An 18402-nucleotide genomic window follows, 5' to 3' on the forward strand; every position below is an offset into this window, starting at 1 on the left:
TGTGTGCGATTCTGAGATTAGGATAAGAATGCAGAATCGCGTTCCTCAACAGCAATGATATGCTGAGGAGTTACTGAGTTCCCCGCAAGGAGAACTCAACAGAGTTAACTCTTTAGTGGATGAACCACTAAAGAGGGCGAAGTCAAACGGAAAACGGTTCGGTGTCAGAACTGGCAAGAAGGTACCGAATCGACAGACAGAAATCAAGATCAGAGGTCAAGCCAAGGTCAGTAACGGAAAATCAGATGGGCAGAGGTACAGAATCGAGAAACACAAGAGTAGTCAGAAGCCAAGCCAAAAGTCGTTAACGGTACGGCTGGCGAAGTACAAAATCAGGAGACAAGAGAATAAACAGGTAACAGGCAAAAGGTCATACACAATATACAATGCAATTAGTACTTTGGGCTATCAACAGAATCTGGCTAAGAGTGGATCCCCAGCTCCAGCCGGTTCTAGCACACTTTGGGATCTGACTAGGGTCTGAGCGCTAACACACAAGTATTCGCTGACTGCAGACAACTTGCAACTGACAGAATGCCTGCTTTTATACTGTGCTGGACTCAAACAGCCCGCCCAGCCATTCAACCAATCACAACATGGCTCAAGGACCTTGCAGCACAGCTCAAGGACCTTGCTGAGGTCAGCTGACCAGCTGGTCAGCTGACTCTCCTTCTAAGAGTATAAAAGGCTCTACTGCACACGCGCGCGGCCCCTACGGGGTCCAGACTGTCATGAGAGGTGTCTCGGCGAGCAGCATGCCATGAGGCCTGTGAAGGTGTTCCAGGAGTGCAGCCTCGGCGTGGAGTACGCCAAGAGGTCTGCGACTGAGCGGTGGATCGTGCTGCTGCTGCGGACGTGGACGTTTCTCCGCGTTCCGCATGCGGCCATGCGGGCGGTCGCGCTGCTGATGCGGACGCGGACAATCCTCCGCGTTCAGCCTGTTGTTGCCTCATTACAGTACCCCCTTTTCAGGCATGACCTCCGGGCATGCCTCACCAGGTTTCCCAGGATACAACTCATGAAATCTCCTCCTTTTCTCCTCAGCATGAAGATCTCGAAGGGGAACCCATGACCTCTCCTCTGGCCCATACCCCTTCCAGTGCACCAGATACTGGAGCTTGTTGCATGAAAAACGGGAATCTAAAATGTCCTGGACTTCATATTCCAATTCCCCATCCACTACCACAGGAGCAGGGGCAGTAGAATCTACCCTTACCACAGGCTTCAATAAAGAAACATGATAAGCCCTGCTACATCTCATATTAGTTGGTAATTTTACCTTGTAAGTGACCTCATTGATCTTACTCTCTATAGGGAAAGGCCCAATAAACCGAGGACCTAATTTTGCTGATGGTTGCCTGAGAGGAATGTGTCTAGTAGAGACCCAAACATAATCTCCTGGAATGAAGTTCCACTCAGTGGAACGTTTTCTATCAGCAAATTTTTTTTTAACAGAAAAAGCTTTGTCCAAATTATCTCTGACTCTCCCCCAGATCTCTCTGAAAGTCCCCTGCCATTCCTGGAGAGCTGGAAGAGGTGACTCCTTGACTGGAAGTGACGTAAACTTAGGACACTTCCCATTGACAATCTGAAAGGGAGAATAACCAGAGGATGCGTTTTTCAGGTTATTGTGGGCAAATTCAGCAAATGGAAGGAATCTTGTCCAGAGATGTTGTGCATCTGCTACGTAACATCTAAGAAACTGCTCCATGGACTGATTGATCCTCTCCGTCTGCCCATTAGTCTGGGGATGGTAACCTGAAGAAAATGATAAAGAAATCCCCAGATCCTTACAAAAGGCCCTCCAGAACTTTGACACAAATTGTACCCCCCCTGTCAGATACAATATCCACCGGAATTCCATGTAACTTAAAGATGTTATTAATAAACAAATCTGCCAATTTTCGGGCAGATGGAAACCCAGACAGAGCAACGAAATGTGCCATTTTACTAAATCTGTCCGTAACAACCCAGATGACAGTGTTACCTTCAGATTCAGGCAGCTCACCCACAAAATCCATGGAAATGTGGGACCATGGAACCTGTGGAGCAGGCAGGGGCTGAAGAGAGCCTGCTGGAGCTTTTCTGGAGGATTTACTCCTGGCACAGACAGAGCAGGACTTAACAAATTCCTCACAATCAGACATGTAAGAAGGCCACCAGACTGCCCTACTCAAGAGTTCCTGGGTTCTGGCAATACCTGGATGTCCCACATTCTTATGTTCATAAAACATCTGGAGCACCCGTTCCTGAAAACAAATAGAGACGTACAGAAGTCCCTCAGGTTTTCCATTGGGAACATTGGACTAACATGCAATAAGCGATTTTGACAAGTCTTCAGAGATCTCAATGGCTGCCAGAAAATACTTCTCAGGTAGAATATTGACAGGAGCGGCTGGTGGGGCAGATTCAGATTCAAAACACCTGGATAAGGCATCAGCCTTAACATTCTTATCCCCGGGCTTATAAGTTATGATAAAATCAAACCGGGAAAAAAAAAGTGCCCATCTCGCCTGCCTGGGTGTTAACCTCTTGGCCCTCTCAATGTATTCGAGGTTCTTATGGTCGGTATAAACAGTAAAGGGAAATTCTGCCCCCTCCAACCAATGACGCCACTCCTCTAGAGCTAACTTAACAGCCAACAATTCTCGATTCCCTACATCATAATTCCTCTCTGCCGGTGCAAATTTTCTCGAAAAAAATGCACAAGGATGAACCTTATTATCGGGTCCAAAAGCTTGCGAGAGGACTGCCCCAACCCCAACCTCCGATGCATCTACCTCTACGATGAAGGGGCGGGTGACGTCAACATGACGCAATATGGGGGCAGAACAAAAATATCTTTTTAGTGATTGAAATGCCTCAATGGCTTCTGGTGACCAGTTAGTCGCATCAGCGCCTTTCTTGGTCAACTGGGTCATGGGGGCAACAACTGAAGAGTACCCCCTAATAAACTGCCTATAATAATTAGCAAAGCCTAGAAATCTCTGCAGGGCTTTGAGGCCTGAAGGCTGCAGCCAATCCAAAACTGCTGAGACTTTGCTTGGATCCATTGCCAGTCCAGAGGTGGATATAATATACCCTAAAAATGCCACCTCTTTCACCTCGAAGAGGCATTTCTCCAGCTTAGCATATAACTGGTTCTCCCTGAGCTTTTGTAAAACAATTATTACATGCTGCCTGTGTTCCTGTAAGTTTTTTGAAAAAATTAAAATTAAAATATCATCAAGATAGACCACTGTGAACCTGCCAGACACATCTCTAAAGATATCATTTACAAACTCCTGAAAGACAGCTGGGGCATTGCACAATCCAAAGGGCATAACTAAATACTCATAGGGCTCGATTCACAAAGCGGTGCTAACCCAGTTAGAGACTTTAGGCATGATAACCATTGCACCACGCTGGTGAAAAGCCAGTTTAGGTGTGATAAGTTTAGGTGTGATAAGTTTAGGTGTGATAAGTTTAGGCATGCTAAGTTTAGATAAGTGTAGATAGCGTGCAAAGTCCCGCACGCAAAGCAGCGCTATTAAACTCTATGCGAAGTGCACCAAACTTTGCTAGTGCAAAATTTTGATCAGCTGTGCACTGCGGTGCTAACGCAGTTGGTGCTTAAACTTATCACACCTAAACCTATCACACCTAAACTTATCACACCTAAACTTATCATGCCTAAACTGAGTTTAGGTGTGATAAAGGGCTTTTCACCAGCGTGCTAACTGTTAGCACCGCTTTGTGAATCAGGCCCATAGTGACTATCATAGTGACCGTCATGTGTAAATGCGTCGAAACCCCCGGCGCTGTCCCCCATAATGAAGAATGTCCCCCTGGTGCTCTGTGTAAAGTATACATTACCTGTCTGCGGTCTGCGCTTGTCCCTCCGCTTGCTTCTGGGCACATTCCGCTGTACATACACGCACGCCCCACGTGGTTTCCTAGTAAGGGTACTTGTGACATCACACACGCCCTTACTAGTAAACCAGGAGGGGCGAGCGTGTATGCAGAGGAGATATCCCAGGGCAACGGGGGACAAGCGCAGGCCATGGACAGGTAATGTATATGTCACAGGAGCCCTAGTGGCTGACCGCACTTAGCCTTCTAAACGGTGCCAGCGCACAGATCGTGCGAACTCTGGTCGCAGTCAATGCGCAGGAACCGTTAAGAATTAGCCGCGGACAACCCAGAAGGGAGCCTGTGAGACACGGGTAATTACCACGTACACACGATTCCACGGTATCTGCCACCACCACTGGTATGGGCCAGTGGACCCGATTTACTGACTGACTAGTCCTGCGAATAAAACGGTTAAACAAACGGTATTCTGTCTAGCCAACAACAAACAAACAGTAGCGTATCTTCAGAGACCCGGGATCAGTTCTGTGTGTGCTGGTAAGCAGGGTAGCGGAACAGTGAATGACTTGGAGGAAGTCTTTTATTCACAGCAATATAAATAATTAATATATACAGACAATTATTAAAATCAACAATTATTAAAACAGTAATAGCCAGTATAAAAAATAAAAGAAGGGAGAAAAATACTTAGTTCCTGGAAAGATGTCCTTTAGTGGGAAAACTTGTAAAGTTCTTGGTTTCAATCAAAGTTCAGAGTTCAGACCAGGTGGATGCCAGCATATCCTCAAGCTGGCACAGATGAGTTCAAGATGTTTTCAGGGTGGAGGACACTGAGTTTGGCTCCTCTGCCATTCTTATGCCCCTGATTCAGTAGGAGGGAGTGAGGGCGGGCCCACACACCCCCTTAGGACATGAGATGAGTCCTCCCCTTGTCCTGGGAACCAGAAATCATGCCTTAACCATATATGGGCTCTATCTCACAGAACCGTACAGGTCAGGGCAGATTTACTAATATTTTCAGGTCTGCCTCGATGTACCCAGCAGCCTGATACCAAACATGAGGGGTGGGACCCTTGTGGTATCAGCAGGGCACTTTCGAACTGCCTAACTGGCAGTCTTTTCCTCAGAATGGTCTGAAGTTTCTTCAGAACCAGCGCCAGATAGGGCCAGGCATGCTCTGTTAGTTTGGAGGGTCTGCCAGCCTGGCAACACAGAAAATATGACACATATAGCCGTTTATGGAATATGATATACCCCTGGAATTGATAGCAGGTCATTCCCAGGCAAAGGCTCTTTGAAGTTTGGGGCAGCTAGCTAGGTGTCAGCTCCCCTGCTGGGAGGGAGCCGGAGGGTCTGGCTTTTCTCCCAACTAGATTGCTTCTGTCATGGTCTATACCTGATGGATGGGCCATCAGCACAGCTTGAAGCCAGGGACTCTCTGGGCCCAGGCTCATTAGCATATCAAAAGAGCCATCCTGCAGTTCGGCTGATGCTACCTCTCTGCTGGGAAAAGGACTTCAGCTGCCCCTACACACTCAACCCAGATTGTATCGATTTGAAGCGCAATCGATGCAGAGAATCGAGTGCGATCGCTTTTCTTCACGGGCGGTTACAGGACGCGCCTGCGGCCCCGCAACCGTCCGTGACAGTATACATTACACAGAGCACCGGGGGGGACATTTACATTGGGGGCACAGTGTCAGGCAGCGAGGCTGCGCACAAGGCTGATTCCGGATCAATTTCAGCATGAAATTGATTGGGATTCGGCCTGTGGTGTATGGGCAGCCGACAGATCTCTCTCTTATCAGATTCGATCAGAGAGCGATTTGTATCTTGGTCAAATCTGGCCATACATTGCTAGATGTATGGCTACCTTTAGAGAATGAAGGGAAATGACTGTGTGGGGGGAGGAGAAGGGGAACGCTGCCTGATTAACCAACTGAAATGAGAAATGGGGCTGAACTGTGAGACAAGTGATAGGCAGCTAACATAGGAATTTAAGAGGCACATATACAAAATAATGCAAGACTGAAAGAACAAACACACAAACCACATTTGGATTAAAATTGGCCAGAGGCATTATTAATTGTGGTTTTAATAAAATGTATATTTATATTATTTGCTTAAAGGGGAACTGAAGTAAGAGGTATATAGAGGCTGCCATATTTATTTCTTTTTAATCAATACCAGTTGCCTGGCAGCCCTGCTGGTCTATTTCTCTGCAGTAGTATCTGAATAACACCAGAAACCGGCAAGGAGGATAAAAGTAAATAAACATGGCAGCCTCCATATACCTCTCTCTTCAGTTCCCCTTTAAATAAACCAGTATAACTTTAATGAAACTTTATTAACAAGAATATCATCAAATAAATCATCAATCATAAATCATCATAAAACTTAAAGGTCAAAACTTAGCCCGCCCACCACCGTGGGCAACTTTTACCGCCAATAAAGACATTAGCCTTCGACAGTCCAAAGTCCGAAAAAGAGGGCGGGTGGGAGGGGATCACAGCTTGTCCTGACTGAAAGTGAGGAGAACTTGACAGCATCATTCAGGCTGTGAGAGACAGTCACTGCTCATTGGCTGCCGATTCCCCACTCCCTCTGACAGCTGCCAATCAGGACAGATTAACTGTCAAATTTCTGCCCAGAGATGACAGCCTCAGTAACATCCCAGGACCCTGAAAGAAAAGGAGGGAAAGCCACTACCACAGAAACACAGACACAGACCATATACATGACTCGGAATAAATTAAGCTGAAAACATGTATTTTGTAGGGCCACAAAGTCCCAAGAGGCCCTCACTCCATGCTGTTGTTCAGGCCTTACAGGACACAAAGGGAGAGCCAGGCAGCCCTGTTTCAGCAGCTTCGGGTGTCACAGCTGCTCTGGGCTGGGGGAGAGGGAGACAGCTGGTTACTGAATATACAGCACAGCAGCTCTGGACCAGGCAGTGTGCTGCAGGTGTGTGTGCAAAATACCTGCTGATCTGCACACAATTCACTCTCTCCTTGATCCTCACAGTGCTGCTGTCTTCTAACTTCTTCCTACACCTGGTGAACTCAAATCTTGGCTTGTCGCCTCCCTTCTCAGCCCCGCCTTCAGTGTCAGAGAGGAGAGGAGGGACGCTCTCTCCTCTCTGCTGTGCACCATGCTGGAGAGACTGGGGACAGCGGCAGCAAATAGCTGATCTGCTGCCCGTGTGACATCGGCCCCAGCTCTCCTGCCGCTCAGACAGCCTTGCGGAAATCCACGGCCCCCTGGTTCCCTGGGAGCACCAGACCCCGCCCTCACTAAAGTAATAGCTCTCCCCTCCCCCCCCCAATGGCGGTTCTGCCAGCACTCAGGCATTATCATGCTCCCTTCCATCCCTCCCACCCCAGCCGTCTCACACTAATTGATGTTAGACTAGGGCCCCCAACCCCTCCCAACACCTTAATCTCTTGTAATCTGGCTTGCAGCCATTGCCATGTATCCCCTTTTCTTATTTCTTTCTGCTTCAAACACAATAGGGGAATGATAGCTGAGTGAGTTGTGCGCCCCCTCCTACACTGCGCCCTGAGGCTGGAGCCACTCCTGCCTCGGCCCGGCCCTGGCTACAAGTTTTACCAGACAGACAGGCTCAGTGTACAGCCTATTTTTTTTTTTTTGGGAAGAGGGTCTATAAAGCCCTTAGGTGTGCAGGTGCTGCATGCACACTCAACTGAACAGACCAGTGTGGGTGTTATTTAGAAAAAAATGTCAATGTCATTAACAAAAAAAATTTAACTGCAACTCCAATGCAGAGCCTCGTAGTGCAGGCTTGCCAGTGGTGGTCAGCAGGTGGCAGGCTGGCAGCAGGCCTGCCATTCGTAGTGGTGTCATTAACTCCAATGCAGAGCAAAGCAGTAGAGGCTTGCCAGTGAGGATCAGCTGATGGCAGCCAAAGTGCATCACCAGAGGCCAGAAAAATTAGGCATGTACACATGCCTGAAAAATCAGGTATTGTAGTGACCGGTGCTATAGCAGCGGCCTTTAAAAATTCAGGATCCCCCTGGACTCTTGTTGTGTTGGTAGTGGTGGACAAGTCACGCGACATACAGAGATGATATACAGCTGTGTGGGGATTGATTTACAAGTCTTCGGGCAGGCAATAACCCTCCAGGATCCATGCCTCATTCATTTCTATGAAGGTGAGGTACTGAACACTTTTTTGACCTAGGCGACTTCTCTTATGGCCCATACTCACGGGCTACAATTGTCGCCGCAACACGCGGCGCGCGCATGTTGCGGCGACAGGTCGCCCGTGAGTATGCGCCGTCGCACTGGCGCGCACCCCGAACTGTCGCCTGTCGCTGATGTCGCCAGGCGACTGGCGCGGTCAATCGCCTGGCGACAGTCGCCGCCGCAACTGTCGCTAGTCCGCGTGAGTACGCGGACTAGCAACAGCAACCTCCATTGAGGTATACGGAGCTTCCGGCGGGGGGGAGGAGGAACGTCGGCGACAGCTTCCGTCGCGCCGCTGGTCCCTCTTCCGCGTGTGTACGCGGAGGGACCTGGCGAGGAGCTGTCGCCGGCCTGTCGCCCACACGCTCACGTGTGCTGGCGACAGGCACAAAAAATTGCCCGTGAGTATGGGCCATTAGGGACAATGCCTCCAGCTGCGCTGAAGGTCCTTTCTGACAGGACGCTTGAGGCAGGGCAAAACGGAAGTTGGATGGCAAATTGTGAAAGCTCAGGCCACAGGTCAAGCCTGCGCACCCAGTAGTCCAAGGGTTCATCGCCCCTCAGAGTGTAGCTATCTGCAGTTAAGGCCAGGTAATCCACTACCTGTCAGTGGAGGTGTTCTTGAAGGGTGGATTCTGAAGGGCTGTGGCTATGTGACGGACTAAAAAATGTCCGACATTACCATCACATCAGAAGAGCGTCCTGTCGTGCTGTGACATCACCCTTGAATGCAGTGTACAGCATACTTTGCAGGCTGTTGTGCAACTGCTGCATCCTTTCTGACTCCTGGTAATTTGGTAACAGTTCCGCCACTTTGTGCTTATACCGAGGGTCTAGTAGCATCGCCAACCAGTACAGGTCGTTCACCTTGTGCCCTTTTATATGGGGGTAGGCAGGCAGGACAGCATGAAAGACCCCATTTACACAAGGACGGATGCCGAGCTAGCCATCTCCTGTTCCCTTCCTCACTGATGTCACTGATGGTCTCCTCCTCCCCCCAGCCACGTACAACACCCCGGGCACCCGAAAGGTGACCACAAGCACCTGGGATGCCTGCTGCGGTTGTTCTTCCACCTTCTCCTCAAAGCCATCTTCCTCCTATGACTCCTCCCTCTGCATTGCCGCAGGTACAGCAGGTGTCGATGACAAGTCTGGTTCTGGTAGTGGTGATGGTGCCCACAGCTCTTCCTCTTCCTGGTCATGCTCCTCTACGGCCTGATCCAGCACTCTTCACAGGGCACGCTTCAGGAAGAAAGTGTATGGGATCAGGTTGCTGATGTTGCCTTCACTGTGACTCACCAGGTTTGTAACCTTCTCAAAAGGACACATGAGCCTGCAGGCATTGCGCATGAGCCTCCTGTAATGCAGCACAAAAAATCCCCAGCTCCACACAGCCTGTCCTAGCACCGTACTCATACAGTTACTCATTTATGGCTTTCTCTTGTTGGAGCAGGCAGTCAAACATGAGCAGACTTGAATTCCAGTGATTCGGGCTGTCCCAACTCATGCCCCTCACTAGCAGGTTATTTTGCCGCTGAATGTTTGCAAAGCGCCATGGCTGTGTAGGAACGCCTGAAATGGCCACACACCTTCCTGGACTGCTTGAGGACCTCCAGTAAGCCTGGATACTTAGACACAAAGCATTGTATGATAAGATTCAATACGTGCCATGCAGGAGACATGTGTTAACTTTCCCAAATTCAATGCCACCAAGAGATTGTTTCTGTTGTCACACACAACTTTGCCGAACTCCAGTTGGTGCATGGTCAGCCACAGATCCATCTGTTCATTCAGAGCGGCCAGGAGTGCTTGTCCGGTGTTACTCTCGGCTTCCAGGAAAGTCATGCCCAGGATGGCGTGAAACCGTTGTACCTGGGATGTGGGATAGGCCCTGGGAAGCTGGGGGGTGCAGTTGTTCTTGTTGTTGTAGTAGAGAAAGCCGCAGCAGCAGAAGTGGAGGACTCAGCCAAGGAGGATAGCGAAGAGGGTGGGTGAGGAGTAGGAGAAGAGGAGGTGGCAGCAGACCGGCCCGCAAGTAGTGGCGGTTTCACCAACTCCACTGCAGAGCCACGCATTCCTTGCTTGGCAGCTGTCAACAGGTTTACCCAATGCGCAAGTGTACATGATATACCTGCCCTAACTGTGTTTTGCAGACCATGTATCAGTGGTCAGATGGACCCTTGCCCCAACACTGTGTGCCAGACTAGAGACGGCCTGAACCTCCAATTTTCGGTTCGCAAACGGGGTTCGCGAACTTCCGCAAAAGGTTCGGTTCGCGCAAACTTCCGCGAACCGCAATAGAGTTCAATGGGGAGGCGAACTTGGAAAACTAGAAACACTTATGCTGGCCAGAAAAGTGATGGAAAAGATGTTTCAAGGGGTCTAATACCTGGACCCCCAGGTGGCGGAGTGGGATACATGCCAAAAGTCCCGGGGAAAAATTTGGATTTGACGCAAAGCAGCGTTTTATGGGCAGAAATCACATTCAATGCTAAATTGCAGGCCTAAAGTGCTTTAAAACATCTTGCATGTGTATACATCAATCAGGTAGTGTAATTTGTGTACTGCTTCACACTGACACACCAAACTCACTGTGTAACGCACCGCAGACAGCTGTTTATGTAGTGACGGCCGTGCTGGACTACTACGCACCATGGCGAGATTGCTCTTTCTCACTCAGTGATGTCAGGTTGGGTAATGTCTGACTGCCTTATCAACTTTCCATGGTTCTTTCTCTACCATTGTTAAAGCTTACATCTATTTTTTTTTACATTACATTTTATGCTTGCGGTTCAGTACCTGCAATGAGAATCTATTATGGACAGCAAGTCTGCCATTGTGACCACGGGTAATGGCCGGGGAATCCTGGTTCTATTCTGGTCCGGAGTTGGAGCCTAAGAAACGGCTACCAACACACATCCAAGGAAGGCAGCAGGCAGGTATGCACATCCCGAGGTAGTGACCAAAAATAACAATACAGGAGGAGAACTTTCGAGGCCCTGCTGTATATGTGAAATGAATCAACTTTAAAACCTTTAACGAGAATCTGTTATGGAGGGCAAGTCTGATGGTGCCTTCACTGCGATTCACCAGGTTGGTCTACTCCTCAAGGAGGCAAGAATCTTTTATGGAGGGCAAGTCTGCCATTGTGAGTGACCACAGGTAATGGCCGGAGAATCCTGGTTCGATTCCGGTCTGGAGTGGGAGCCTAAGAAACTGCTACCACCACACATCCAAGGAAGGCAGCAGGCATGGCCTGCACGTCCCGAGGTAGTGACCAAAAATAACAATACAGGAGGACTTTCGAGGGCTTGCTGTATTTGAAATGAATTAACTTTAAATCCTTTAACAAGAATCTGTTATGGCGGACAATGATGACACCACTTGGTGGTGGTGGTGGGTTCACTGAACACAAAAGGTAGGTAAGTATATGCAGTGATGAGGTGAGTTCACTGAACACAACAGCTAGGTATATGCTGTGATGAGGTGGGTTCACAGAACACAACAGCTAGGTATATGCAGTGATGAGGTGGGTTCACTCAACACAAAAGGTAGTGACCAAAAATAACAATACAAGAGGAGGACTTTGAGGCCCTGCTGTATTTGAAAGGAATTAACTTTAAATCCTTTAACGAGAATCTGTTATGGCGGACAATGATGACACCACTTGCCACAACAGCTAGGTATATGCAGTGATGAGGTGGGTTCACTGAACAAAACAGCTAGGTATATGCAGTGATAAGGTGGGTTCACTCAACACAAAAGGTAGGTATATGCAGTGATGAGGTGGGTTCACTGAACACAACAGCTAGGTATATGCTGTGATGAGGTGGGGTCACTTAACACAACAGCTAGGTATATGCTGTGATGAGGTGGGTTCACTGAACACAACAGCTAGGTATATGCAGTGATGAGGTGGGTTCACTGAACACAAAAGGTAGGTAAGTATATGCAGTGATGAGGTGAGTTCACTGAACACAACAGCTAGGTATATGCAGTGATGAGGTGGGTTCACTCAACACAAAAGGTAGTGACCAAAAATAACAATACAAGAGGAGGACTTTTGAGGCCCTGCTGTATTTGAAAGGAATTAACTTTAAATCCTTTAAAGAGAATCTGTTATGGCGGACAATGATGACACCACTTGCCACAACAGCTAGGTATATGCAGTGATGAGGTGGGTTCACTGAACAAAACAGCTAGGTATATGCAGTGATGAGGTGGGTTCACTCAACCCAAAAGGTAGGTATATGCAGTGATGAGGTGGGTTCACTGAACACAACAGCTAGGTATATGCTGTGATGAGGTGGGTTCACTTAACACAAAAGGTAGGTAAGTATATGCAGTGATGAGGTGGGTTCACTGAACACAACAGCTAGGTATATGCTGTGATGAGGTGGGTTCACTCAACACAACAGGTAGGTATATGCAGTACTGGGTATTACAATGTGCACCTGTCACACACACAGGTAGTCACTGAATGTGCAGGGCCGGGCAGTGGCACACACACAGTATGAATTACAAAAGCTGTCTATGCAACACAAGTGTCAGTTAGATCAGTGGGACACGCAGAAAAAAAAAATAGATCACAATAACAACATTAGCTCTCAAAAGAGCTGTTGTGGGGTGTTTTTTAGCAATAAGAATTTAGCAATAAGAATCAGGATCAAGCTAACAAGCCAAGAGCCTAACTAATCTTTCCCTATGAGAGATAGTCTGCAGCAGCTTGCCCTTCTCTAATTACTGCAGGCACACGAGTGAGTGTAATGGCCGACGCTCCCTGCCTTATATACGGGGGGGAGTGGCTCCAGGAGTGAGTATAGCCTGATTGGCTACAATGTGCCTGCTGACTGTGATGTAGAGGGTCAAAGTTGACCCTAATGGAGCATTATGGGGGCAAACCGAACTTCCAGGAAAGTTCGCCTTCGCTGGCGAAGGCGAACCACCCAAAGTTTGCCTTGAACCGTTCGCCGACGAACCGTTTGGGCCATCGCTAGCCACGACTTGTCTTTTCACATGGCGGTACAGGTTGGGCATTGCCTTTTTGGAGAAAAGTTTCTGCCCGGTACCTTCCACCAGGGATGGGCTCTCAAGTAGCGTACTACTCAAATTCGGAATTCAAATGAAGTATAATGACTTCACGTGTGACCACAGGCAATTGGGGGTTAACTTACCCAGAAGTCTTCGGGACATCTGCGTTCCATTTTGCGTCATAGGCATAATGAAAGTCGCGTTGCATGATTCACTATCACGCTTCCTCTTTCAAGCTGGAAAGGAAGAAGTGGGGAAGTGAAGTGAGTGGTGGAACGCGGCTTTCATTATGCCTATGGGGCATAATGGAATGTAGACGTCCCCGAAGACTTCTGGGTAAGTTAACTCCCCACTGCTTGTGGTCACAGCTAAAGTTATTAGACTTCATTTGAATTCCGAATTCGAGTAGTACGCTACTCGAAAGCCCATCCCTGCCTTCCACTGCGGTGTCCCAATTGGAAAATTTTAAAGGCCTCAGACTCCACCAGCTTGTATGGTAAAAGCTGGCGGGCTAACAATTCTGAAAAGCCAGGTGTCAGATGCCGGGAAAGGGGGTGACTCTGAGACAGAATCAGAGCAGGAGGAGAATGGTGCATTGAGATCCGCATCAAGGTTCCATGCGGAAGCAATAGAAGATGGGGTGTGCTGTGTAAGCCAGTCAACTACATACTCTTAATTTTTGATGTTGATGGTACGTGCCCTCTGAACGCTGGGAATTCTACCAGGGCCGCAGGTAATCATAGCAGCATGACCTCGAGGACCCCTGCAGGGTGGCCTGCCTCTGCCTGTCATTTTTTTATTTTTTATTTAGGGTACTGTGCCGGGCTGCAACAAGTGAAACATAATGCACTGGAAAGGTACTGTGCCTGCAACTTAATGTGGCAACAACAATAGCAGTAGTGTACACAGCTCTGGGTGACAGTGGGCTGTGTAGTGTCACACACAGAGAAATGCAATAGTTCTATCACAATACAGTGGGAAATAAGGCTCTGGAATAGTACTGTGCTTGTTTCTAATGTGGCACACAATTATAACAGTTGTAGTGGGCACAGCTCTGACAGAGTCCCAGTGGGCTCTGTGGAGTGTGAGACATCGAGATATGTAATAGTTCAAACACAATACAGTGAAAAATGAGACACTGAAGTAGTACTGTGCTTGTGTCTAATGTGGCACACAATTATAGCAGTAGTAGTGGGCACAGCTCTGAGTGGGTGTCAGTGGACTCTGTAGATTGTCACACACAGAGATATGCAATAGTTCAAACACAATACAGTGAAAAATAAGGCAGTAGAGTAGTACTGTGCTAGTGTGCTTGTGTCTAATGTGGCGCACAATTATAGTAGTAGTGGGCATACCTCCCAACATTTTAAGATTAGAAATCGGGACACAGGCCACACCCCTAACCACACCCCCAAGTCACGCCTACCATAAAGGTTTTTTTGAAGATTTTTTTTTTTAATATTGATGCCCTTATATTTTTTAATAAATATATCCCTCATATACCCTGCCCGTGGGTGGGGCTAACTGTAATGTAGTTATACCAGCTAATGTAGTTACATAAAAAAAATATGAAGTAAATGCACATAATGACAGACAGTATTTCCCCAGTAAACGCACATAATGAGAGACAGCTTTTCACCAGTAAATGCACATAATAAGAGACAGCTTTTCACCACTAAATGCACATAATAAGAGACAGCTTTTCACCACTAAATGCACATAAGAGACAGCTTTTCACCAGTAAATGCATATAATAAGAGACAGCTTTTCACCAGTAAATGCATATAAGAGACAGCTTTTCACCAGTAAATGCACATAATGACAAACAGCCAGTTGTCCCCAGTATATGTAGCCAGGGATATATGTGCCCAGTATATGTAGCCAGAGGTATATGTCCCCAGTATATATAGCCAGGGATATATGTGCCCAGTATGTGTAGCCAGAGGTATATGTCCCCAGTATATGTAGTCAGGGATATATGTGCCCAGTATATGTAGTTAGGGGGTATATGTCCAAGTAAATGTAGCCAGGGGTATATGTGCCCAGTATTTGTAGCCAGGGGTATATGTGCCCAGTATATGTAGCCAGAGGTATATGTGCCCAGTATATGTAGCCAGGGGTATATGTGCCCAGTATATGTAGCCAGAGGTATATGTGCCCAGTATATGTAGCCAGGGGTATATGTGCCCAGTATATGTAGCCAGGGGTATATGTGCCCAGTATATGTAGCCAGGGGGATATGTGCCCAGTATATGTAGCCAGGGGGATATGTGCCCAGTATATGTAACCAGGGGGATATGTGCCCAGTATATGTAGCCAGGGGGATATGTGCCCAGTATATGTAGCCAGTGGGATATGTGCCCAGTATATGTAGCCAGGGGGTATATGTGCCCAGTATATATGTAGTCAGGGGTATATGTGGCCAGTATATGTAGCCAGGGTGTATATGTCCCAGTATATAGGCAGGTGTATATGTAGCCAGTATATGTAGGCAGGGTTATATGTCCCAATATATGTAGGCAGGTGTATATGTAGCCAGTATATGTAGGCAGGTGTATATGTGCCCAGAATAGGTAGCCAGGTGTGTCCCCCCCCCAGGAGGGGAGCAGCGCAGAGAAGAGGGAGAGCGGTGGGCAGCGGTGGAGAAGGGGGGCAATCTCCCCCCCCCCTTCCCTCACCTTAGGGTGCTCTCCCTCCCTCGCTGTCCCTTCCGGAACTAAGTGCGGTGGCTGGCAGAGGGGCGCAACTTACCTTCCCTGTCTCTGTCCCGTCTGGTCTGGTCTCGTCGCCGGCGCAGGATGATTTGCCAGCAGCGGCTGCAGAACCAGAACGTCCGGCTGGCGCTTGGAGCAACACGGAAGGTAAGTCCCGCCCGCTGCCAAGCGCCGCCACACTTAGTTTCGGAGGGGAGAGCGAGGGAGGCAGAGCACCCTAAGGTGAGAGAACGGGGGAGATGGCCCCTTTCTCTGCCGCTGCCCACCACTTTCCCTCCACTGCGCTGCTCCCCTCCTGTTATGGGTGGCTGTCAATACTGATAGCCGCTTGGGACTTGGGGAGCTCATACCAGGATTGCGGGAGAGCCCCCCAAAATCGGGAGAATACCGACGAAAACGGGATGGTTGGGGACTATGGTAGTGGGCACAGCTCTGGGTAGGTGCCTGTGGGCTGCGGAGTATTGCACACATGCAAAACAAACAGCAGAAGGACTTTTTGGGGTGCTTTAACAGCAAGTCAGTCAGCAAGGAACAACAAAAACAGGCCTAGCTAACGCTTTCCCTATGTGTAGCAATGTATCTCCCTTCCTATCACTATACCAGCCAAAGACTGAATGCAACATGGCCGGCGCAACTGTGTTTTTAAAGGGGGGAGGGGGGCCAGGAAGGGGTGCTAGCTGATTGGCTGCCATGTGTATGCTGACTGTGAGGTAAGAGGTCAAAGTTTAGCCCAATGATGATGTATAGGGAGCGGGTCGAACATGCCACGTGCTTGCACCCGCCACGGGCACAAATAGTTGATATCCGTCGTTTACTGTCCACTGGTGAAGCGTTCGGGCCATCTCTAACACACATATACATTGTTCGTGTTTTTCTGTTTTCTCATACAGGTGAGCGATATGTCACTCAGCTGGATGAACTGATCGCTGTCCCAGAGGAAGAGATCACCATTCCGTGTCATTACTCCAGAGGGGTGACAGATCCTGCACAGGAAGTCACCTGGCACGCTACAAATGAAGAATCTCATGACTACTGTACCGGGTCTAAGGATATTCATACATGGAGAGATGCACATGAGCATAACCACTACTCACTGGTGAATTTCCCTCAAGATGTATCTCTGCGCATACGTGGCATTGATGAAAGTGACTTTCGTTATTACTGCTGCAAAGTCTCTACAGCAAACAGAACTGCAATAGAAACCAGACACGTCACAAAACTGATCATCACAGGTAAGAACACAACGTGCACAATTTCTAGTATTCAAATATAAATGAAGTGTAGTGTTGTCAGTTTGCATGAGTAATCACAAATTTTCAACTTATGAACACAAACTTTTGGTTGATTTTGCCAGAGGAAAATGTTTTACTCATTGTGCCCATCTTTAAAGGATACCACAACCAAAAGGTTGTGGTAAAATGAAAGGTGCGGTGGCTAGGGAGGGAAAATTAGATAGTTACCGCCTCTCTTGTTCCCCACTGTCAGCCGCCGGTCTTCTCCAATAGATGCCGGTGTCCGGGCAACTTTCCTGAGCTCAACCCACACATACTGCGCTGCGCATGCGCATTATGTCCTTTCTTCACCGCTTCTGCCGGCGCATAATTTTGGCAGAAGCAAGTTCACTCCCCTGGCTCCTCCTTCATAGCGTCTTGCGCTCCACGGAAGGAGGAGCCAGGGGAGTGAACTTGCTTCTGCCGAAATTATGCGTCGGTGGTGAAGAAAGGACATAATGCGCATGCGCGGCGCAGTATGTCCGGGTTAGAGATCAGGAGAGTCGCCTAGACACCGACATCTATTGGAGAAGACCAGCGGCTGACTGCGGGGAACAAGAGAGTTGCCGGTAAGTATCTAATTTTCCCTTCCTAGCCACCGCACTTTTCAATGTACCACAACCTTTTGGTTGTGGTATCCTTTAAACAAAAGGTCAGCTGTGGTGGCCTGGCCAGCCAGAAATGAGTTTGCATGCAAGGTCACATGTATGTGTCTGCATGGGCTCATGTTAGGATTTACTGGTTCAGGAATAGACCCATGTGTGTTTCCCATTTATCCAGTGAACTGCAAAGTAAGAAGTTTGCTGAACACTACTAACTAAATGCAGTTTATTATATACACATTCTTAGTTTAAAATTAACATACAATCAGTGTATTCAAGCAAAACCATAAGTTTGCATATAACTTGAAATAATAATAAATTTGCATAGCACGGTGGTGTAGTGGTTAGCGCTCTTGCCTTGTAGTGCTGTGACCCTGGTTTGAATCCCAGCCAGGTCTCCATCTGAAAGGAGTTTGTATGTTCTCCCTGTGTCTGCTTGGGTTTGCTCCCGCCAGGGGCGTAGCAATAGGGGTTGCAGAGGTAGCGGCCGCATCGGGGCCCTTGGGCCAGAGGGGCCCCGAAGGGCCCTCCCTCAACTACAGTATTAGCTCTCTCAGGGCCGGATTTACCATTAAATAGACTAGGCACGTGCCTACAGGCGGCACGTTTGTCAGAGGCGGGAATTATTCCCTTTCTCCCTCCCTCCCTTCATACCAGCCACAGTGGTGGAGGAGACCTGCATCTAGAAGAGCGGCAGCGGATGCAGCAGGCTATCACCATTACTAT

General features: G+C 48.3%; 1 protein-coding gene across 5 annotated transcripts in view; it reads left to right on the forward strand.

The window, feature by feature from the left end:
- The window catches only part of LOC137560929 (CXADR-like membrane protein), a 141116-nt gene that overhangs the window by 50585 nt on the left and 72129 nt on the right, over nt 1–18402 (forward strand). For all 5 annotated transcript variants that reach the window (XM_068272112.1, XM_068272114.1, XM_068272115.1 and 2 more), the window contains exon 3: nt 16694–17035. In XM_068272112.1, the coding sequence (XP_068128213.1) occupies nt 16694–17035 (342 nt within the window). The remainder of the gene's footprint in view (nt 1–16693; nt 17036–18402) is intronic.

This window comes from Hyperolius riggenbachi, chromosome 3 (assembly GCF_040937935.1).
Source record: "Hyperolius riggenbachi isolate aHypRig1 chromosome 3, aHypRig1.pri, whole genome shotgun sequence".
NCBI classification, from domain to species: Eukaryota; Metazoa; Chordata; class Amphibia; order Anura; family Hyperoliidae; genus Hyperolius; species Hyperolius riggenbachi.